Raw genomic sequence first — 22,764 nt, 5'->3', positions numbered from 1 at the left:
GATTTGATTGTCAGTATAGTGATTTGAAGCCTTTCTCTGAATTCTGGCTGGAATTCACTCACAGGCACTCACAGACTTGGGGAAGCAGGAGATGCACAAGCAATGAGAGAGAAGAGGGAGGGGATGCTCAGGACAGACTTGTGTTTTCCTGGAGAACAAACCGAGTTGTTCCCCCTTGAAGCAGATTCCCAAAGACATGAATTTCCATATGAAATTTTCCTGGAGTGGCTTCTCCTTAATATTATAAAGGCATATATATTCCTCACTGGGCAGTCCCTGTGGAAAATGGTTTAATTCCTGCAGCTGGGGTTATCTTCAGAGCTAGGACATCGGCTCTGGGGCTTTGCCTCGTTCTCTGCCCTACTGTGGGTGTGCTGTATGCTCTGCAAAGCCACTCTGTGCTCTCAGCACAAGGCAAACACCTTGTTCTGTTGGAGCAGCTCATCCTCCACCTCTCTCCGTGCCTCAGTTTCCCACCTGTAAGTTCCAATTCCAGCAGTTTCTGCAATACTGTGATGCATGTTTATGCTTGCCAGTGAGGGAAGAGGCTTCATTCTGCTGGTTGCAAAGTAGCTTTGGGGCAGGAATGATGGCAATGAGAATATAAAGGTCTCCCCACGTTTGGGATGGGGATCATATCCTCCAGTTCTCACCACAGGCAAACTTGTGATTTTCAGGTGATTTTCCCTGTGGAGAACAGCTGAGCAATCCCTGTTCTGTGGTATTTCAGCCAGAGATACTTTATGTTGTTATTTGCATCCACAGAGGAGGAGGAGGCAGATTCCCTGGCTGAGGAGAGGGAGGCTGTATAAATCCATCTCCTCCCTCCAGCCCCCAGCTCTCGCTCCTGCAGAGGTTCTGGCTGTACCAGGGCCAGCCCTGCTCCCATCCCTACCCACTTCCAGAGCCCTTTCCTACTGTGCATCATCCAAACCCACCTCCACTGCTTGCTTCCTTTAGATGGTGGCTCTCTGCTTTTAAAGTACAGGCTGACCATGCTGATATGAACTGCAGACTTGTGATAGTTTATTATTTATTGATCCCCAGAACAGGCTGAATTCTACCCAGCACCCAGGCAGGAACACAGCAGCCCATGGCAACTCTGCTCTCATCCTCTTCTTCTCTCCCTTCCCCTCCATCCCTCCATCCTCCCTCTGGGTGCCCAGACCTCCCTGTGCCCACCATGTCTGTATGTACCCAGCATTAGCACTATGACTAACATCCATCACGTGTTCCTGCCTGCAGATTATATTTGCATACTCAAAAATCCATACTTTATTTCTTCCCCTGTGTAAGCAGTAACCAGAGCATATTTTTGGCAAATTAGCAGCCACAGCAGAAGCATCTGACTGTGTTTTTAGCATGGCTTGGTGGTGGTCAGAGGCACGGAAAGCCTTGGCAGGGCTGGAGGGGGGATAATTTGCCATATCCGTGCGGTGTTGCACACGGGAACCATCACGGATTCCCACCTTTCATGGCAGGCAAAGCAGGTGGGAAGTCCCAACCATCCCTGTGTGGGATTTCGGTGAGCATTTGGGGGATGAGACCAGCAGCTGGGGACAGGGCAGGGCATGGAAGTCACCCAGCACAACACCTTGTCCTGCTGCCAGGAGGGATAGGGCAGGAAGGATGGCTCCTGGGGTGTCACGGCAGTGAACATGTCCCCACATCCATGTAGTGACCAGTGGGCCAAGGGAGGGGATTGTCCCTCTCTGCTCTGCTCTGCTCTGGTGAGACCCCATCTGCAGTGCTGCCTCCAGCTCTGAGGTCCCCAATGTAAAAAGGATATGGAGCTGCTGGAGCAAATCCAGAGGAGGCCACGGAGATGCTCTGAGGGCTGGAGCCCTTCTTCCATGGAGACAGGCTGGGATTGCTGGGGCTGTTCAGCCTGGAGAAGAGAAGGCTCCAGGAAGATCTGAGAGCCCCTTCCAGTGCCTAAAGGAGCTCCAAGAGAGCTGGAGAGGGATTTTGGACAATGACCTGGAGGGACAGGACACAGGAGAATGGCTTCCCACTGCCAGAAGCCAGAGTTAGTTGGGATGTTGGGACAAAATTCTTCCCTGTGAGGGTGGTGAGGCCCTGGCACAGGTTGCTCAGAGAAGCTGTGGCTGCCCCATCCCTGGAAGTGTCCAAGGCCAGGTTGGAGCAACCTGGTTTAGTGGAAGGTGTCTCTGTCCCTGACAGGGCGTGGAAATGGATGATCTTTAAGGTCCCTTCCAACACAAGCCATTCTGGGATTTTATGATCCTAGCCTTGGGAGGACCCATACAGTCAGGCAGGACATCTGGGGGGCACATTTTTCCCAGTGATCCCCCCTGACTGTTGGACGTGAGCCGGGATGGCCAGTGAGGATGTCCCCGTCACAAATCCTCCAGTCCTCTCTTTCCTCCCATAGATCTCTCTGGGATAGGTGTTTCTGAGGTGTGAAACATGATTTGTGTGTGAATCCTCTTGGGCCTTTCTGATATCGAGTAGCTGGAAAGGGATATCTGTAAAACTCACTCTTTCAGTCGGAATTCAAGAGCTGGGCCTAATTATTGCCATCGGACATCTTTAATTAATATGCTGCAGAGGTTGGAGATAAGAGGGGGGCTGAGCATACCGGGAAGGATCCTTTGCAAGATAAACCAGCAATTTGTAAAACCTAATTGCTTTGACTGGGTTTGGAAAAGTGGATGGGCACTCTGGACCACTCGGACCTCCTTCCTGGATTTTGCTGAGCGGGGAAAGTGAGCTGGGAGGTTTGGATTGCTGCTGTTGCCCAACACAGTCACCACACCAGGAGGATCTGGCTGTAACTCGAGGCTGGGACAGAGAACCTGTCCTTTGGATCCTGCTGCTCCCGTGTTCCAAACCTGGGGAGCTGCCCCCAAGTCGCTGATTATTTTATTTCTATTCCAGCTAACCTGGAAACACACGAGGTGTTGACCCATGATGGTGGGTTGTGTTTATTTGTTTAGCTCAGTGTTAGCAATGGATGGGGAATATTTCCTAAACATTTGACTCTTTCTTGAGGTCATGTTGTGATAATAACACGTGTGTGTCCACCAGACTCAAAGTGCTTTACAACATCCTGAATTGCTGCTGGAATGTCTCCACACCAGAACCTGGAGGCAGGGCAGGTCTGTGCAAACCTCCCCATGTGCTTTACTCCATGTGTTTGCCAAAGGCTTCGTCATGCAGGACATGGAAACAGCTATCTTGGTTTGGGAAAAACCTGAGAACAGGCTTCAGTCCATAAAGCTTCTACTTAATGGTGTTCCTGGAGTGGGGCCAGAGGGCTCAGCAACCTACAAAATGCCAAATCTTGGGTATGGGGAGAGGGTGGAAAGAAAAAACAGTCATTCCAACCCAAGAAATCCTGTGGTTTTTTTTTTCTTACTCCAATACCATAGGGAAGTTGGACTGGGTTTATATCCAAGTGCATGATCCCCCCTTGTGCCAAGGGAAGCCCCATGTGAATGAGCAGCCCATCATCCTCCTCTTGGGCTTCCCCCCATATCATTCAAAATCCAGCTATTCCTCTGGCATGCCTTAAGGGAGCTCCTGAGGCTGCTTATTTTTGTGGCAGCAGGATTTCCCTGGGCATCACTGCTGGTCTTTGCCATCTCTCCCTAAGCAGGAGAGGACTTTGGGTCCAGTCAGCCCCTCAGTTCAGGGCAGCAAGTGGCAAAGCCAGGTGCTTCCCACCTTCTGGCATTGCTCACCTGCACCTGCTGAGGGCAGCCAGAAAGGCTGCAATACCAGAAGGGGCATTTTCCAGGTGTTTCAGGTCTCTCCATCATTCTCATGTGCAAAAGGCACCTGGAATGGAGACAAATGGCATCAGTGAAATGACTCTTCCTCATGCCCGAGGTTCCAGCCCTGGGTGCTCCGTGGGCCAAGGGTGAGCCATGGCTTGGCAGCCTCTTCCCAGCCGTGGTCTAGAAAGACCTTGTCTGGAAGAGTGAGCAGCTCCCTCCATGGTCCTGGACCCACACGATCCCGACTACAGTGCCTGTACCCAGGGGGAAGAGCTGGAGATTGGTCCTCTCCTGCCAGGAAAATCCCCAAAATCTGTTTGGCAAAGCCAAGGAAATGAACGGAAACACATCATTCTTCCTGGTACCTGTGATGTTTCTGATCCTCCCAGAACACTCTGCAAATAGGAGGTAATTAGTGTTCCCAAACCCAGCTGAATTGCTGGAGTGTCAGTGCCTTATCCCTGTTTCCAGCAGGGAATGTGGAGGCGCAGAGGTTGCACTCAGGATTTCGCTCTTGGCTTTGAGCATGGCCCTGCTTCCCTCCCCATTTCTGCAAGGTGCAAACTGGGACCAGCCCTGATTTCAGGGATTTTGGCATGATGGGGACAACAGGAGCTGCCCTGCAGACTCTCTACTCTCTTCCCAGAATGGATTTTGTCCAAATGCTGGGGAAGTGCTGCTGCTTGTCATTGCTCAAAACATACAACATTCTGCTAGAGAATCAGGAATGATACTTTGGAGGCCAGTGACTTCCCATTTTCTGCTTTCAGCCTGGGTGCCTCCAGCCAAGGATGAGACTCTGCACAGTCCTCAAGGCAATGGAAATTCCTGCAGGAGTTTTAAAAGGTGTCTGGAAACAAGCCAGCCTTGTTTCAAGGCGAGGGAGCCAAAAAAAACCCCCAAACTCAGGCTTAGGAATACAAGTGAACGTGGCCAACAGCATTGTCCATTTTCTTCTCTCCATGTTTCCATCCCATCCCCACTTTCCCTGTCTTTCCCATGAGCCCGTTCCCTTTCTTGTGCTTCATCTGTTATTTCTGAAAAAGGAATATTCTCTCCAATCCATCTTTTGGGATGACTCCAGTTATTTCCTCCTAGCCTCGGGTTGTGCCCTCTCCTTAGCTCTGTTTGGCATGGATGTGGCCACTTCCTCAGCCTTCTTGGCATCACCTTTATCTTGGCCAAATCCCACTGGAGCGATGACACCAGGGTGATTTGGGATCTTCCCTGGGATGGGAAGATTGGTGAGCAAGATCTCAACCTGCTTATTCTCTCGTGCTCTGATTTTGCTGCAAAAAATCCCATTCCCAGGGCAGGATCTGATCCTCTTCTGAGCAGGATAGTGGGGGTGGCTGCCCAGTGCTCTCCTGTCTGCTCCTGCCCATGACTTAAACCCACAGATGCTGCCCTGGCCACCTAATGGATGCTGCAATTTCCCAGTGCAATCACTCCATTAATCTCATGCAATTAATGCTTCGGGAAGTGTTTTGCAAACATTGATAGTGAGGAAAGAGCTACAATGCAGACATGGCAGCTGCTTGTGTTGCAGTGCTGTAGTAAGTCATGAATTATTGAGCTCAGGAGGATTTTGTGGCTGCCCCATCGCTGGAAGTGTCCAAGGCCAGGTTGGACAGGGCTTAGAGCAACCTGGGACAGTGGAAGGTGTCCCTGCCCATGGCAGGGGTTGGAAAGAGATGAGCTTTAGGGTCCTTTCCAATTCAAATAGTTCCATGATTCTGTGATGATTTCCTTTCCTTTTTCAAGACTTTCTTGGCTGCTCTTTGTCCTTTTTCCTCAGTGCAGAAGGGCCACACGGAAGTGGGATGGGTATTTGTGGTATCTTGGAGGGATCCATAAGAGTGACCTGCGTGGCTGAGGGAAGAGGTTGGGACCTTTTCCTCCCCAGCAATTCTCCATCATGGTGGCTTTTCCTCTTTCCTGGCTTGGCCAATACAATCAGCTTGTGGCCAGGATTGCCTTGGCTTTCTCCCTGCTTCTCATCCCAATTGAGGCATGTTCCCTGACTCATTCCACCACTCCCAGCCCCATCCTGTGGCTCCCACTGTGACGGCTTCCCACTGCACGCTCCCTTTTCAACTCCAGAGCTCTGAAACTTGGGATAGCTACAACCAGTCCATCCTGGCACGTGAAGTGGAAAATCATAAAATCCTGTTTCCTCTGAAGGGAGAAAGAGTCTCCCGGCTCCTTGTGAGATTAAGCCTTGTGCAGTATCTGCAAATGTTGAGAGCAGAGGTTAAGCTGAGCAGGGCAAGGGGAGGAGGTGGCTGGCAGTGCTTAGCAATGCAGATCAGATGGCTCTGAAACCTCCCGGCATCCACGGCCAAATCCTGGGATATTTAGGGGTTTAAAACAGAATGAAGTCAGAGGAAGGAAGTAGTGCTGTTGGGTAAGGAAGGATGGATTAATTCAGCTCCCTGAAGGAAACTCTTTGATCTGCTGGTGGCCATGGAGGTGCCCAGATGTCTTGGTGGCGCTCCGAGGCAATCCCTGGAGATATTCCGTGTGCTGCCTCCAACAGGGAAGCAACAAGGAGAGCAATGACATCCATAAAAACAGAGTTAGATTTGGGATTTTGCTCTCTGCTGGGAGTTGCTCCGTGGTGCTGAGAGGGGAGAATCAGGATGGACTGGCTGGATGGGATGGCTTCTTGCATCCTCTGCTTGGAAAAATCAGCCTTGTCGAGGAGATGCAGAGGCTGCTCCTGGCAGCCATGCAATTCCAACAGTATGTCTTAAGGCCATGCAGGGATGAGCTTCCTGGGCTCCTCAGCCTGACTGGGGACACGCACAGGCTGCAGCTGGAACCTGCTGGGACCAATTTGTGCCTCTGCTCCGGCCGGACCGCGCTGTCACGCTCCATCCTGGAGCGCTTTGTTCTGCTCTTTGCCTGTCCCTCAGCTTTCCAGCACAGGGATCTGTGCTTGCTGTTCAGCTTAATCCAGGGAGTTTTTTTCAGCTGCAGATTTGCCAGGAGATGAGGAGGTCAAGGAACGTGCCTGGAGCCAGGGGTCAAGTCAGGGGATTCAGCCAAGAGAAAGGGAAGACTTGGGCAGGGCAGGCTGTGATGAATCTCATGCAGGACCTTTTCTCCCTATCTCCTGTCCCATACTGGCATTTTTCCTTGGAACCCATTGAATCCATCTCTAGGGGAAACAGGAGGCTGAGCACAGTGTGAGGACATCCCAAGCCATCTTGGAAACTCCTTTGCAGGGTGCTCGGAGTGTTGAGGGGAATTTCTCTCACCCAGTTGCTGCCCATCACCCCAGCAGGTTGTCCTGCCAAGACACTCTAGGATGGAGCCAGAAAGGGCAGCGAGATGGTGCCAGGCCCTCAGGGAATGCATGGACAGCTTGGTGGGCTCTCTCCTGCCACAGCCACCATTCCAGGCTGCCACTGGGCTTGGGGAGAGCCATGGGGGCATGGCACCAGCTGTTCCCTGTTTTTGTGGATGCCAAGGTGGACTGCAGCGGGACAAGCCAGGCTCACTGCTCCAACCCAGTGACAGGACATATTTGGTGTCTCCTCTGAGCCCTTTTCCAGCCATCTTGCTGGTTGTCCCCCATCCTTCTTCCTGCCACCACCTCACCCTGCCCTGCCAGTGCCTGCCCTAATCCCGGTGCTCTGCTCCCTGCCCAGTGCTAATCCTATAAACCCTTAGTAAATCCTGCCCACCTGACCCTGCCTCTTCCACATCCCTTCTCCAAGGCAGTCTTTGTGGGATCCCTTAGTTTGGGACTGGCGTTTTTTTGGGGTGTACAAAGCTGTCACCCAGATAATGTAGCACCTTGGGGTGTTCCATTGGAGCACCAGGAAGGATGCCCAAGTCCTGCAGGATTTGTGCAAAGCACTGGTGGATAAAAGACAGCTGATGCACCCCAAAATGTGGCCTGGTGCTGGTTTCACACTCAGGAAGCAGTTCCTGTGCTCAGCATGAGCCGCTCCAGCCCAGACCCATCTCCAGAGCTACTACTGAGCCCCAGAACCGGGTGTGGAAATTCCTAACGGAGTCCTGGGGGTAGGATTGGCTGGATTCATGCAGAGTTCACTATTTCAGCAGGTCTATTTTAAGACTCCCTTGGCGTGTGGGAGCGTGGCTGGCACAAAGGGAGGTCCCAGTGCTCCGAGGTGCTGCCTGTGCCCATCCCGGCTCTTTGCAGCCGGGGGCTGGGACCAACCACAGTTTCCCAGCATCACCAGTGCCTGGCCAGGAGCCATCCTTGGGCTCATCAGTCTGCCCCACAAGGGCTTAGGTGAGCAGTGAATCACTGTGTCTTGAGCTGGTCCAGAAAAAATTAAGCCGACCTAAGAATAAAAACAAGCCCTGTGGTTCAGCTGGCTGGGATAAGGTCTGGAATTGTGCCAGTCACCAAGCTCCGGGAGGGGATGGGATTATGAACCCCAAGCACATTACTACACACCCCCATTTTGGTGCACAGGGTGGGTGATGTGCTCCAGTTGTGCTTCCTGGACTGGAGGGGTTCCTTGTCCCTCCATTCCCAGTGCTGTGATGGAGTCTTGTGTGTGTTTCATCCCACTAATGACCAGTTAAACAACTCCAGTAAGGGCCCAGACAAATGGAGGATCTCAAACAGGCCCATTTCTGAGGGGAATAACCACATGGATCTCTCCCCATGAGGCCTTTATTTCTGTAGAGCTGCTTCCTTCCTCAACACACCGGAAGAAGGCACTAAGTGTATAAATAAATGTATTGTTCTGTACCACCCATCCACTGTGATATAGCATTGATCACTGGTGGCAGCATGGATGAGACTGGCATCTGTTCCTGGATAACGATTCTCCCTTCCCATCTCCCTGCTCCCTTTCCTTTCGCTTTAGGGATTGATCCAAGGGGCAGTTCCTCGATGCCTTGGGTGGTTTCTGATATTCCCATGCTGCAGGTGGAGTGCAGGCCCGCAATCCAACCATGGATTTACTTCTACAACGTGACGTTACAACCCTTGTCACGGAGATGGGACTGGGATGCAGAGCTGCACTTGGCTGCTCCCGCTAGCGAAGGGCTTCGAGAGGAGTTCAATGCTGTTAGCGGAACACGGGTGGCCCTGCCTTGAACCCACCTCTTTGCTTTTTGTCTCCTCTCCCCAGGGACATACCAGGGCCAGTGGGTTGGAGGGATGCGCCAGGGTTACGGCGTCCGGCAGAGCGTTCCCTACGGCATGGCCGCGGTTATCAGGTCACCCCTGAGGACGTCCATCAACTCCCTGCGCAGCGAGCACACCAACGGCACGGCGCTGCACCCCGACGCCTCGCCGGCCGTGGCCGGCAGCCCGGCCGTGTCCCGGGGGGGCTTTGTGCTCATGGCCCACAGCGACGCCGAGATCCTCAAGAGCAAGAAGAAGGGCATCTTCCGGCGGTCGCTGCTCAGCGGGCTCAAGCTCCGCAAGTCCGAGTCCAAGAGCTCCTTGGCCAGCCAGCGGAGCAAGCAGAGCTCGTTCCGGAGCGAAGCCGGGATGAGCACGGTCAGCTCCACCGCCAGCGACATCAACTCCACCATCAGCCTGGGCGAGGGCGAGGCCGAGCTCTCCGTCATCGAAGACGACATCGACGCCACCACCACCGAGATCTACGTGGGCGAGTGGAAGAACGACAAGCGGTCAGGCTTTGGGGTGAGCCAGCGCTCGGACGGGCTCAAGTACGAGGGCGAGTGGGCCAACAACAAGCGCCACGGCTACGGCTGCATGACCTTCCCTGATGGCACCAAGGAGGAGGGCAAGTACAAGCAGAACATCCTGGTCAGCGGCAAGAGGAAGAACCTCATCCCGCTGCGGGCCAGCAAGATCCGTGAGAAGGTGGATCGGGCCATGGAGGCGGCCGAGCGGGCGGCCACCATCGCCAAGCAGAAAGCGGAGATCGCGGCGTCCAGGTAAGGGGGTCTCTGTCCGTTCCCACGCGGCGTCTCAGCTGGGATCCCACCCCAGTGGCTTTGATGGGATAAGTGGGATAAGATTTTCACTGCAGTAGGTGCTCAGGGGGGTGTTTTAGGGGTGCTGCTGGAGGCAGGTCATGGTGGGCACGTGCAGGCACAGCTGTGGTCGGTGCTGTCTGGACCCCAAAGTGGGGCACGCCCAAACCTCGTGAGTGGTGTTCACAGTGGGGTGGATCCAAGTTGAATTGTCCCCCTGCTAATCTCAAGTGGGTTGCAGATGCACAGGTTTCCCAAATGAGCCAGTGAGGCCTTGCAGGGCCACCCAAGTGCAGCTGGGGCAGGGGTGGTGGCACCGTGGTGGGACTGCATGTGGGGAGCTCACAGAGCTGTCACTTAGGCAGTACTAGGTTATCCACCCTGTTTTTCCCTATCCCCCTGGAGAAGCAGGATGATACCCTTAGCAGAAGAGCTCCTGAGGTGCTGTTCGCTCACATCCTCTGTCTGACAACCAAGAGGAACCATCCCAGGGCTGGCCTGTGCTGGAGGATTCCCAGCTATCTCCATTCCCAAAAGGGCTTTTGAGTGGAAGAACAGTCACATCTCTGACTGCAGCTGATGCCTGGGGAGGGTTTGCCCTGCCTGAGACTCTGCTGCAAAACAGCAGATCTGGGTGCCCAAATAATCCTCCTTCTCCCTGTGCAGATTGTAGTCAGCGTGGAACTGCTCAGTGATCCAGACCTGGGACCTGATCCGGCTAAAAATCAGCAGGAGGGAAGGGGAAAAGGAGTCCTGTCTAATTTAGATTGAAATAGGGTCCCCAACTCAAAGCAGCGTCAGCTCAAGCACCTTCTAGCTGGCACCTGGAGCTCTGTGGCTTTGCAGCAGCTCCCAGGCTGGAGGTGAGCTGAGGAGGAAAAGCTCCTCTGGAGAATTCAGGGCTCTTTGTATCCCTTTTTGGGATGGTTTATTAGAGCATGTCATTCCTTTCTGTTTTTGAGCAAGAGCTATGTATAGCAGCCAGGCTGGGAAAAAGGGCTGGGGTTAGGGGAAAAACCCAGGTACCTCCTCAGTCTCCTGTGCTGGATTAATTGCTGGGTCTGGAATATTTGTATGCAGAGTCACACTTGAAATCCTTATCAGCCTGCCTGCTGATGGCTTATCTGCAATATGAATGAGACTCCCAGGCCTGCTATGGGAGCCTTTTTGGGCTTGACAATGTTTTCGAGCTGATGTTGTACCAAATTGTTGTCAAAGCTTTAGAATAAAACTAAAAATCCCACTAGAATGCCAGGTAGGAAAACAGAGCAGCAGAAAGACCAGATCTTTCCCTGTGATTTGTGGATGTGAATGCCTCGAAAGGCCTGAATCCTGGAAATGTGGAGCTCTAGTCTTCTGTGGGATGAATCCTGGAAATCAGGAGCTCTAATCTGCTGTGGGATGCTGAGTCTGAGGACCTGAGCATCCTCCATCTCCGGGTGGTAATGGCCCTGGAACATCATGAATGTGGGATTGGAAGATATGTGATCCCTCCCCCCGCTATGCTGGAAATGCTTAATAAACTCTTGGCATATAATATTCCACTTCTGATTATGGGAAAGAAGAAAAGAAATCAAGTCAGACAGGAATGCCTGATGCAAATAGTTCCCTCCTCTACACTGACTGGGGTGCTGTGGTCCTGAGCTGTGCTGGAGAGCAGCAGGGAGGATGGAGGATGGAGGATGGAGGATGGAGGGAGGATGCAGGCTGTGGTCACATGTGTGCATGGAGGAGGGGGAAAGCTGTGGGATTTGTGGGATTTGACCCCTTCAGTCACCGGTGAAGATGCAAAGAAATAAATACCTGGGATGCAGTGCCTTGAGTTATATTCCATCAGAGGCCAAAGCTGGTCCTGCCAGAAAATGCTCTGGGAGCAACGCGACACCTCCATGCTGCATCCCGGCTCCCTCATCCTGGCTAGCCTGCCCTTGACTGGACACGTGGAGGGAAACAAGTGCTGGGAATGCAGGGCTGGGCTCTTACCATGGCCCAGCCACTGCCTGCAGTGCACAAGGGCTGCTGGTGTGTTGAAAGGCCCTTTATTGATCCCCTGCACTGCCCAGCGCCGGCTGCACGAGCTGGGACAGAGACACTCCAACGTGACCCTGTGCATTAGCCCTGGGTTACCAACGGGCACAACACCATCCTGGGAATGTTTGCTGCCTCTGTTAATGGCCTGTGCTGAGCCCACAATATCCATCAATGAAGAGCCAAAGGATCCAGCTATAGCTGTGGACTGTGGGATTTAGGCTTTGCTGGAAACAGAGAGCAGATGGGATTAGGTGGATGCACAGGCTCAACCCCGGAAGTGTCCAAGGCCAGGCTGGACAGGGCTTGGAGTGACTTGGTCTAGTGAAAGGTGTCCCTGCCCGTGGCAGGGGGTGGAATGAGATGAGCTTTAGTGTCCCTTCCAACACAAACCATTCTATGATTTATGATTCTATGGTAAAGCAGCTCTCCCTCCTTCCACTCTGAGGTCATAGAATCACAGAATCATAAAATCAAAGTCACAGAATCAGGGAATGGTTTGGGTTGAAAAGCAACCTCAAAGCTTATCTCATTCCACCCCCTGCCGTGGGCAGGGACACCTTCCACTAGCCCAGGTTGCTCCAAGCCCCATCCAACCTGTCCTTGGACATTTCCAGGGATGGGGCAGCCACAGCTTCCCTGGGCAACCTGTACCAGGGCCTCACCACTGTCACAGGGAAGAATTCCTTCTCAATATCCCATCTAAATCTCTGCTCTTTTAACTTAAACTGCTTTGTCTGCACCCTTCAATCCTGCAGCTCGAGCTCTTCCCCTTTGCAAGGGTTTTGGCAGAGAGTCCCTGAGCCTGCAGAACCAGAAGAGAGCAAGGTTTTACACACCTAGATCCAGCTAGAAAGGCTTTCATCTATTTAGTCAGATTAACTTTAAAGCTTCCTAATGAAGGAACACTCCCCACACCAAATTGCACTGTCTGAATAGCAAGAAAGGCACAAAACAGGCAGTGGGTGCCTCGGTGGAGGAATCCTGGTGCTCGTTTTGGTGGCTTTAGGAACCATGTGTGCAACATCCCCCCTCTAACACCAACAGGAGTGACTTACTTACCAACACCTGAGGATTTTATATAGCACTGGTGTGTCTGTGCATGTGTGTGTGTGTGTGTGTGTATTCTTTTCTGTCTAATGATATGGCTGAGTTCACTCTGCAGCCTTTCCCTTGGTGGGGGAAAATATGTGCCCACCCACGTATTTCATTAAATTTGTAAGAATTCAGTATTTTTGAAAACTCTGCCACTCTGTCAGATTTGGTTGGAATTGGCCAACACGTTCAAAAGTTATTAGTGTGGGAGTGATGGCATATAGATATATAAACAGCACAATCACAGAAGTAAAGCCCCATTTCCTGAGGAAAGTAGGCTAAAAACTCAGTGTACTGGAGACAAGTAAATTGGGTTCCTAAAGTTGTTTTAGTCAGAATGGAGTACAATGGTTTCTGTGACACAGAAAAATAAGCTCACTTAAGGAATAGTTTTTAGGTTTGGGAGGTGATTCTCCTAAATTTTCTCTGATGCAATTAAAATGGGAGAACACTTTATTCCCTCTTATCATTCCCATTCACTGAAATCATTTGTGTAAAGTGAACAGGCGAGAAGAGATACGAATGAGGGCTGAGAAGCTCCTGTTGATAACAGCTGCCTCATCCCTGGACATGTTGCCCTGTCCCTGGAAGTGTCTGAGGCCAGGCTGGACATGGCTCAGAGCAACCTGGTCTAGTGGAAGGTGTCCCTGCCCATGGCAAGGGGTGGAACAAGATGAGCTTTAAGGTCCCTTCCAACACAAACCATTCTGTGATTCCATGATCAGTTTTTGGAGGTAGCCAAGGAGGGAACCCTTTTTCAACCCATTTAAAATGAAGGTGCAGGGTGTCCTGTAAGTGCTATGGGATCCTTCATTCCCTCTCATATCAGCCAAGAGCCACCACTCTTCTGCTGCCACCCTGGAAGGATGAAGGATGCACTGGATGCACTGACTCCCATCTCATTATTCTCACACTGATACTTAAGGCAGGTTGTCTGTAGGCACTGGTGTGTCATGGTCCACTACAATATAATATCCAGGCAAGAAAGGTGGACCAGAAAGCTCATCCCACCCTTGGCTTTCAGGACAGCTTCCTGCTGTAGGCAGTGGGTGCACGTGGAGTGTCAGAGGGAGCTCAGGATCACACTCCACACTGCACAGCAGATGATGGTAGTCCTAATGCAAAGCAGACAGACCCTAATTCTCTCCAGGGTCTCCTTGTGCCAGCACAGTTCAAGGTGGTGTAATTAGTGGTTGGACTGCTTATGAGAGGAAGGGCCATCAGCAGTGCTGGGGATGAGTCCCGGATGGGTGGATGTGGCCACACTCTGCTCCTCTCCAGCACAAACTGCTTGGGACCTCTTGTTCAGAACTTTAAAAAGGAGCTCCTGGGAGCAACCAGTGCCCTGGCACCCCGTGGGGGGGAGGCTGTTCTCAGGTTAGTCCTAAGTAATGCTCTTCCCGGCATAATTATAGCCAAGCCGTTCACCAACCATGGGAAAAATATAATTAAAGCTCGACAGTCTCAGGAGGAGTCGGGCTACAAATTACCACAGTGTCATTCAACTTCAGAAAGGGAAGCTGCAGAAAAATAGAAGAAGGGAGAAAATAAAGACAACCTGGCAGTGAAGGTGGCGAGTAAAGGGAAGTGTTTGGACTCAGCATGGATGCTCCTCCAGGATGCTGCAGTGAGGGAGAAGCATCCGGCTGCGTTTGACGTACGACAGGGAGAGGGAAGGCAGGAAAAGCCCCGGAGAGCTGAGCAGCAAAGTGCAGGACATTGTTTGAGCCAAACAGGTATTTTCTTCAGAAAAACTGGAAATGCAGCCCGGGCAAAACCCGCAGAAAAGAAAAGATGCTGCAGTTGTGATCCCAAACATCGTGAGTCGCGGTAATGTCCCCACCGGCGGCTCGAGCCGCCGTAATGCTGCTTAATGCTCTCCCAGGCCTGTGCCTGCAGCTCTGCCATTGTGCTGCACTGCCTTTGATTGCAGGTTTCTGCTGCTTTTTGGGTGCCTGAGGGATCTGTCTGCGGGGCTCCCACATTACTCTCGCCCTAATCTCGCCTCGTGCTGCCGGAGGGGCTTTAGCTGCGGATGGAAAGGGAGGAGGAGGAGGAGGAGGAGGAGGGGTGGGGGTTAAGAGGGATGTTGTGACCCCAAAAGGGTTGTGTGTCCACTTCCTCCAGTCAGAATGGCAGGTATGACCAAAGCAAGGACAGGTCACAGATTCAAGGATAGGGCTGAGCTGATGCCCAAGCGGGTCAGGGTCTCCCACCAGCCCCTCTTTGGGCAGCTCTGGGTGCAGGGAGGGTTCCCCTGACTATGGTCCCTTGGAGAAGTTCTGCCCATTTCCCTGAGGCTGTGGAAGCCGCCTGGAGTCTGGAGCTCTGCAGGAATCACCTCAGCCCATGAGCTGGGGGACTGATGGGGTCACGATAGCATCACCTGGTACCCACTGGGTCTCATGCAGGGCAAGCACACTCCCTCCATCCCTGCCCAGTCTCTCCACCATTTCCCTCAGGGGTGCAAAGAGACAGGGAGGAAAACACAGAGGGGATGGATGGAGGTGGCTCAGAGGCTGAGAGGAGCTGGGGCAGGAGGTGATTCTCTTCCTTCACAGCACCCTTTTCTTGTCCCTCCCTGCCCTCTCTCCCCACAACAGCCCCTGTGTAATGTAGAGAGGAGCACAGCCTGGGGCTGGCAGCCTCTGACAGGCCCTGCCACGGATGGAGCTGAGCACTCCCTGCTGCCAGTTCCCTCCCTGCCATCTCCTTCCCCTGCTCCTGCCCTGCCTAGGCTCCTGCGCATGGACAGCGGTCAGAGGATGGGATTAGGGTCAACTGTTATTCCTCATGTTGGTGTGTCACTGTCAACTGGGATGACACGGGCACCTCTGACTCATGGTAAGCCCATTTCCACCTCTAGCCCAGGACGCTCAGGGATCAGCAGATCCTGGATGGCATCCTGGAGCGTCACATCCCTTCCCAGTGCCGGCTCTTGTGGGATGTGATGTCGGCACCGTGACTCTTTACGTCCTCCCGTGATGCCAATTTAATAACTTCCTGCTCAGACAGGATTTACAGCTTTAAGCCCTTTTGTGGCCGTGTCAAAAGTCAGGAGCAGCCGTTGTGTTTTGCGCAGGGCCAGCTTGGAACATCCCCAAGTGCCACCTCGAGTGCCTGCGGGGCAGGGATGGCATGGCACATCCATCCACAGGCATGGACAGGCTGCAAAATTCAGTGTCTTTCATAGGAATGATGCTTTACAAGGTAATCCAACTGGAAAAACCTCAGCAGGGTCTTCTGTAGCCTCTGGGAGAGCAGCTCAGCAGGTTTTTGGGTTTCATTGCCCTCTCATCCTTCAACCCCCAACATTGATCCCAGCTTGGCAATTCTCACCACCTTCCCTCTCCGTTGAGCCAAATAAGGGCCAAACCAACCCATCCCCATGGCCCAGGCATCTGACATACGTTCCTATAATCATTACCAACTTTCCCAGGTTGCGGATAATAACCATGTCACAGCAGAGAGATTCCCAGCCCCTTGGATTTGCCACAGTCCCATCCAGCTGTGCTGCTCAGGGATGATCTCCGAGATCCATGTGGTTTGTGTCGTGTCAGGCCCGCAGCTGGAAGGGGTGGTTTTGCCGGAGAGTGAAGCAGGGGAGGGGTCTTGGGATGCGGGAGGAAGCGGAACAGCCGGTGGGATGGGAGAGCCGTGTGCCTGCTCCGCAGTCACCTGTGCAGGGAGACCAGATGGAAGCGGGCAGGGATGGATGGCACCGGCCAGGAGCGAGGCGGGAGGATGGGAGGTGATTCACTCCTGGCAGGCACCGCTTCCATGGGAAGGGGCTGCCCCGGAGAGCGGGGCAGGAGGCAAGGGGGAGCTCAAGGGGCAAAGGAAAGGCTGCCTTCTCCTCTTCCTCCTTCTCCTCCTCCTCCTCCTCCCATCGCACAGCAGCCCATCGCAGCCCGGATCAGCTGCCTGGACTTTATTCCAAGCCTTTTACCGGCTTAGCGCAGGGGCTGAGCGGCCGGCGCTGCTGTCCCGCTGGGACGGCCCCTCTCGGGAGGTGGGACAGGATGATTTCAGTCCCCGGAGCCCTGAGAGATCCCCCCACTAACCCAGCAACCTCCCTCCTGCCCTGACTGCACACCACAGGGAGGAGGGAAAAGAAGAGGATGGGGAAGCCTTTCCTTTATCCTTTGGGGTAGAGCAGCCCTTCATCAGACGGGAAAAAAAGCAAAAGCCAACAAAACCAACACAAAACCAACCCCTGCTTTTCCTTTCTGCTGCTCTTCTTGTTCAAGGAGCAGAAGCTGCAGCGTTGCTTTTCTCGGGGATCTTGGGGAGGGAAGGATTGTTCCTCCCCCAGCAGGATTGATCCTCCCCCAGCCTTCTTGGCTGCCTGGCAGAGGGGCCGGCTCCCAGCCCCCTCGCTCTCCTCTGTCCTCATCCTCACCCTCCATGGAGTGCAAGGAGGCTGCTGGGGGTTCAGGCACAAGGGCTGGGCGTGGAGGATCCTGACTGTGTCATCCCAACCCCTCACTGCCGTGTCCCACCACCCCAATCCACCCCTGCCGTGTCAGTGGGTGCTGCTGCACCATGTCCCTGCCGTGTCCTGGTGATGCTGCATCCCGAAGCTTTGATCGTGGAGAAGAGCCAAAGGGAAGGTTTGGGGTCCCCCTGCTACCTCCCCATCTCATGAGAGAGGCCTGCCTGCTTTTTTCCTCTCCAGGTTCTCATTTTGGGTTTTCTGGCTTCTGTTCCTGCCGGCTGCTCCCGCCCCAGCCGCCCACCCTCCCGCTTGCCTGCAGCAACAGCCCCAACACCCCCCTGTTCCTGTCCCCCCCAAACCCCTTCCTTCCTGGGGAGAGCAGAAAACAATATCAGGAGCACAACGAAGATGAAAACACAGAGCTGAGCCAAAATACTGAGTGTTTCCTTGCTGGTGTTCCTGAGCATTGCTTCCCACCACAGCCAGAGATTGGGATGCTGGAGGGGAGCACAGGGGAAGGGCTGGGGGCTCCCAAGCCCTCTGTACTCTTGTAGACAGTTTGAAAAGCCTCAAGCAATGAGGTTTCTGTCGCCTTCTCCATGCAGGACAAATGCCAAGCTGCCCTGGCTTCCTAATCCAGGAAATTAAAGGATTTGACTGTAGACCCTGCTAAGCAAATTTCCCCCCTGAAAATCTCAGGGGGATTTACCCCATGGATCTGACGGATTATCCCTTTAAAGTTTTGACTAAGAAAGGTCCCAGTTCTCCAGGGTGGTGAACACCCTAAAATCTCATTGTAGAAGTGCTGTGGCCATGCCTGGTGCTCAGCCCAGTGTCCAGTGGGACCTACTTTTCAGTGTTGGCCCATCTCCAATGCCCCATTTCCACGGAGAGCAGCTTTCCTTTGCTTCCTGCTCACTTCCAACTGGGACAGCAGGGCCTCACTGTGACCCTGTGTCACCCTCCAGGGTCATGGCACGTTATGTGTCGACTGTTGGTTTTCCCAGCTGGGCCTCAGGAGCAACCCATGTGGGAGATGGGATGGGTGCACCCTGATGAGAAAGGGGGGGGGCTCTGTCAGCAGCATCAGCTCCTGTTCATGGACCACAACAGCAGAAGGGAGCACAGGACAAGGCCATACAGCTTTGCTGAGCTCATTCTGCTCGATTAAAGCAGTTCTGGCATCTGTCCCCAAAAGAAAAGCTGCAGGAGATGGGGAACTCAGGCAAGGCTGGGGCAGTGGACACCCTGCCATGATGTTTGTGAACTCCATGATCTACCCTGAGCCAGCAGTTCCTCAGGGTTGTACTCCCTTATAGAAAAGAAATAGGTTTGGGGGCTCAAATCTAGACACAGTGGTCACACTGTCCCACAGTCACCCCAGAGACAGCTGGGCAGCTGGTCCCATCCAACATAAGAAAATCCCTGGGGACCTTCAAGCAGCTGTGGGAGGTGACAGATCTTCCCAACCCTTCAGTCCAGGGCGTGAATCCTCCAGGGAAGTGGTGGCAGGGATAGTCGGCCACTGTCTCCCAGGAGAGCCAGGGATAAAGCACTCTTCCAAAGGAAGAGCTGTGGGGCAAGACTCGGGCAGGGACCTTGGACTCACCTGAATTGTGTAAATGGCCCCTCTGGAGAGCCAGGCTGCACCTCCTCTCCGTTACCTGGCTGTGTCTCTGTCGGATCTGTCTCTTATCCCCATAGCACAGAGGTGAAGCATAAATAATTAAAAGCCCAGATTCTCTCCTGGCAGAGCCAGCCTCCCAGTCCCTTCCCCTGTTGTGCTGCTGGCTGCCTAAGTGGAAATTTTCACGGGCTTTGCCTTGGAGGCAGCTCAGACCTGCAAACCCAGGGCCTCAGGGCATGTCGGTGTTTGGGGGCCTGACAGGACACCCACTGCCCCAGCAGGTCCTGTGCAGCCACATCCCATCCAAGGCATTCCACAGGATGCTTGGGGTGCACTGGGATGAGCCACCAGCTGAGGACCAAAACAGAGCTGAACAGGGGCCCAATAGCTCAGGCACAGGTTGAGAAGCCTCACGAGCAGTGGGATATTTGGGGGTGCAGCTGACCTTGGGGCTCCTGTGCACTCAAAAAAACTGAGGAGAAACCCACAGAGGCAGCTGGGATGAAGGAGGCAGCTCCTCCTGGGTGGGCTCTGAAGTTTAGGCAGACAGGACATCCTCATTGCTGTGGCAACTGGGTTGATTTATTATTCCCCCCCCCCATCCCCCCAGACATCAAGGCTGTGGCCAACACTTGTGCTACAGAAGGGTGACACAGCCCTGGAGGCACCTCCAGCCCCTCTCCCTCGTGTCTGCTCCCACCAGGGCTGCAGGAGGTGTGGGAGGTTGCCTGATTGGTGCCCCAGGCAGTGCTTAAAATGAGAAAAAATGTCACCAAACACTCATTGTTCATGTTTTCTCATCGTTTCTGGGGGTTGCTGGTGAGCACGTGTGGGACTGGACGTGGCAATGGGGGATGGAGATGACGCTGCCGTGCCCCACACACGTCTGTCTCCAACCACTTTGGGGCTGGTTGTCCCTAGCAGCAAGGAAAAGCTTCCCTGTCATCACCAGGTCCATCCTGGAGAGGCTGAAGGCAGCAAGAGGTGCAGATTGGTGCCCATCATCAGCATCTCCTCCAGGCAGGAAATGGGCCCCCTCCCAGCAACACATGGATGTATTTGCTGTCCAAGCATCTCTTAGGGCCCTGGTGATCAAAATACAGTTTTCCAGTGTAAAAATACAGAGGGTTTTTGGAGTACCAGACTGTTTAAACACATCCCTTAGACCTCTGTTACATCACCTAGGAAAAAAGAGTCCTGTCCCCTACCCCACAGGGCTGGAGCGTCCGAAAACTCCCGGGGTGGTGAAGCTGGATATCAACCACCTCTGCTCCGACAGCTGGAGAGCATTGTCACTGCTCCCGAGGCCATTTCAGCTCCTTGGCTTGGCCCAAGCCCAGGCTGTGCTGGAACTAAAATCTTGACTTCAGTTAAAGGAGGTTTTGGTTGATTTTGGGTGAGGTTTTTATGCCGTTTGCTCAGAACCAGGGTGGGTTTTGCTAGTGGGTGTTGGCTGGCTGAAACATCGCATGGACAGAGGAAGGTCACGGATCCTCCCTCTCCATCAGCCCGTCACCAGGGGAAAGGGAGGACCATGAGCTCAGCGTTTCGCTGCCTCTTTGGGGCTTTTGTGGCTCCAACAGCAGGGGAGGGGAAAAAAAATTGCCTGGAAAGTTCATTTGCCAAATGTCTGTTTTGCTTGAGGTGACCAAAACTTGTGAAGCTGCCAAAGGGTTTCAGCCAAAACACGAAGGAGGTGAAGGGTCAGGAAAGGAAAAAAGACTTTTCCTTGCAGTTCTGTTGTGGTTTGCGTTGGAATTTGGTTTAACTCCTTCTTTTTAGGTGTCAAAACTGCAATTCAATGGACAGACCAGCTTTGCTTTGCTGTCGGCACCTCCCTCACCTGGAGTTTTTTGCCTGAACTCCTCAAATTCCCTTGTTCTGAGCACTTTTCCCTTGGTTATAGGAAAGAGTCTCTGATGATTCCCAAGGGGCTGGGGTGTGCTGGTGGCTCCTCGAAGGGATTTGGGAGATTCCCTGGAGGCAGAGCAGGGGCTCCCAAGGCTCCCTTCACCCGTGGCCTGGTTTTCTCTCCCTGTGCTGCACTTGACATTGAGGTTTCCACCCCCAGCTCCACCCCGATGGTGGCATCGGCCCAGCGAGGAGGGCAGCATGAGAAACAGGGAGAATGGAGTGTTATGGAGAGTTATCTGGTGATGGAGGCTAGGCTGGGATGCTGAGGGATGCTGATGGTCCCCCAAATCCTCCACCTTTTGACCTGCAGCCTGGGGCAGGCCATGGCAGGAGGAGGTACCCAGTGTCCACACCAGTCAGGCATTTTCTGATGGTCTTCAAGCATCCCACAATGTTTCCTTCAAATTTGTGGCTGGACTGGGGGTAGTCATGGAATCATGGCGTGGTTTGGGTTGGAAAGGACCTTAAAGCCTGTCTAGTTCCAACCCCCCTGCCATGGGCAGGTCATGACCATGTCTCCACCCTCCTCTCCTCCATGAATCCATGCAGATGGATGATGTCCCACCAACCCACCTCTCCAGACCCACCACCAAAACCTGGCCTTTCCCTGGCCAGAGCAGCAGTGATGGGCTCCTGAGGGTTTTGCTGGGGCCACCATTGGATCCGGCTTTGCCCGGAGACAGGACGCAGCCGGAATGCAGGATCCAGCCTGAAGCCATTCCAGTCAGCAGCATGTGCAGCCAAAGCCAGCTCTCCACATGTCCAGGCAGGCTGAGTTACGACTGCTCGGGGAGCTCCAGCTTGGCCTGTTGTGCATTCCAAAATCTCCACCCGACTGCGGCATCGGTGTCGGGATTTTCTGCTCTCCTATTCCTGCTTTTAAACACAGCCAGGAGAGATCTGCAGTGTGCGGATGAGCCGGTGCTGCTGCCCAGCTTGCTCAGAGATTTTGTGCCTTCTCTTTGCTTTTTCTTTTATTTTTTTTCTTTTTTACTTCCTTTTTTTTTTTTTCCAAGGGTTGTTAGGGAATTCATTCCAACCTGTTTTGCCTCCTGCCTGGCAGTGGCAGGCTCGTTTGTAATGCGCTATTTTTGCCCAGGGTTAGAGGAGCGTTTGCTGTGCCTTTGGGATGTGAGTGTGGAGGGCTGGCAGGGGATGGAGAGGGGGACTCAGCCTTTCCCATTTCCACCAGGTACATTTTCCACTATGTCCATGACAATTATCCAGTAAGATCACGGAAACCTGCCCTATCCAAAGCACCACAGCTAGAAAGCAAGAAACATCCTCCCTGCTCCTTCCTCTCCTTCCTTGAATCTGGCTCTTCCCAAATCCTGCTCCAAGTAGGATCTCATAGTTTTGCATCACTTTCCAGTAGATAACAAAGCTCACATTGCTGCAGTTATCTCATGCCTTCCCCAGTTTATAAAGAAAGGGGAAAATCCACCTCTGGAGCTGGAGTTTGCTCTTGCCTCCGTGTTGGATTTGGGAGAGGGGACCGCCTGGAGCTCAGCTGTAGCCTGAGGGCAGTTCCCTGTCCCACCACTGCCTGTGTCTGGCAAAGTCTGGAGAGAGGCCAAACCTTGATCAGTCAGGTGGGACAGTGGCATCAAAGCCATCCTTTCCCAAGGCAAATCCCAGTCTGGGCTGGCAGGCGCTGGAACACCGGGATGTGCAGGTACTGCCCGGCCGCGTCGCTCACCTGCCTCCTCCTGAGCTTCATTCCAAGTGACAGATGGCAGGGGATGAGGCTCCCTCTCCAGATGTTAATTATCTTGTGAGCTGTGAATAACATCTCAGGGCAGCCTGTGCATCATCTCCATCAGCTTTGTCCTTGCTGGGGGGCAAGAAGTTAAAAGGAAGGAAAACCCACCATGAGGGAAATGCAGAGTCTGCCTGGCCCTGCTTATTCCACGTGTCCCTTGGCCAGAGAAATGCTGGGAGCATCCTGGCTGATGGTGGCAGATGTGCCTCTGAGTACC

At 53.3% G+C, this 22,764-nt stretch overlaps 1 protein-coding gene across 1 annotated transcript in view; it reads left to right on the top strand.

Moving 5' to 3' along the window:
- The window catches only part of JPH3 (junctophilin 3), a 54,412-nt gene that overhangs the window by 7,502 nt on the left and 24,146 nt on the right, over positions 1-22,764 (top strand). Inside the window, exon 2 of the mRNA XM_027890345.1 lies at positions 8,867-9,644. Coding sequence (XP_027746146.1) covers positions 8,867-9,644 — 778 coding nt within the window. The remainder of the gene's footprint in view (positions 1-8,866; positions 9,645-22,764) is intronic.

The sequence above is a fragment of the Empidonax traillii genome, unplaced genomic scaffold, assembly GCF_003031625.1.
Source record: "Empidonax traillii isolate 1590-97213 ecotype Southwest subspecies unplaced genomic scaffold, ASM303162v1 scaffold13:size3042203, whole genome shotgun sequence".
NCBI lineage: Eukaryota > Metazoa > Chordata > Aves > Passeriformes > Tyrannidae > Empidonax > Empidonax traillii.
Note: the sequence above shows the minus strand (reverse complement) of the source record. Positions and strands in the feature narration are given on the sequence as shown.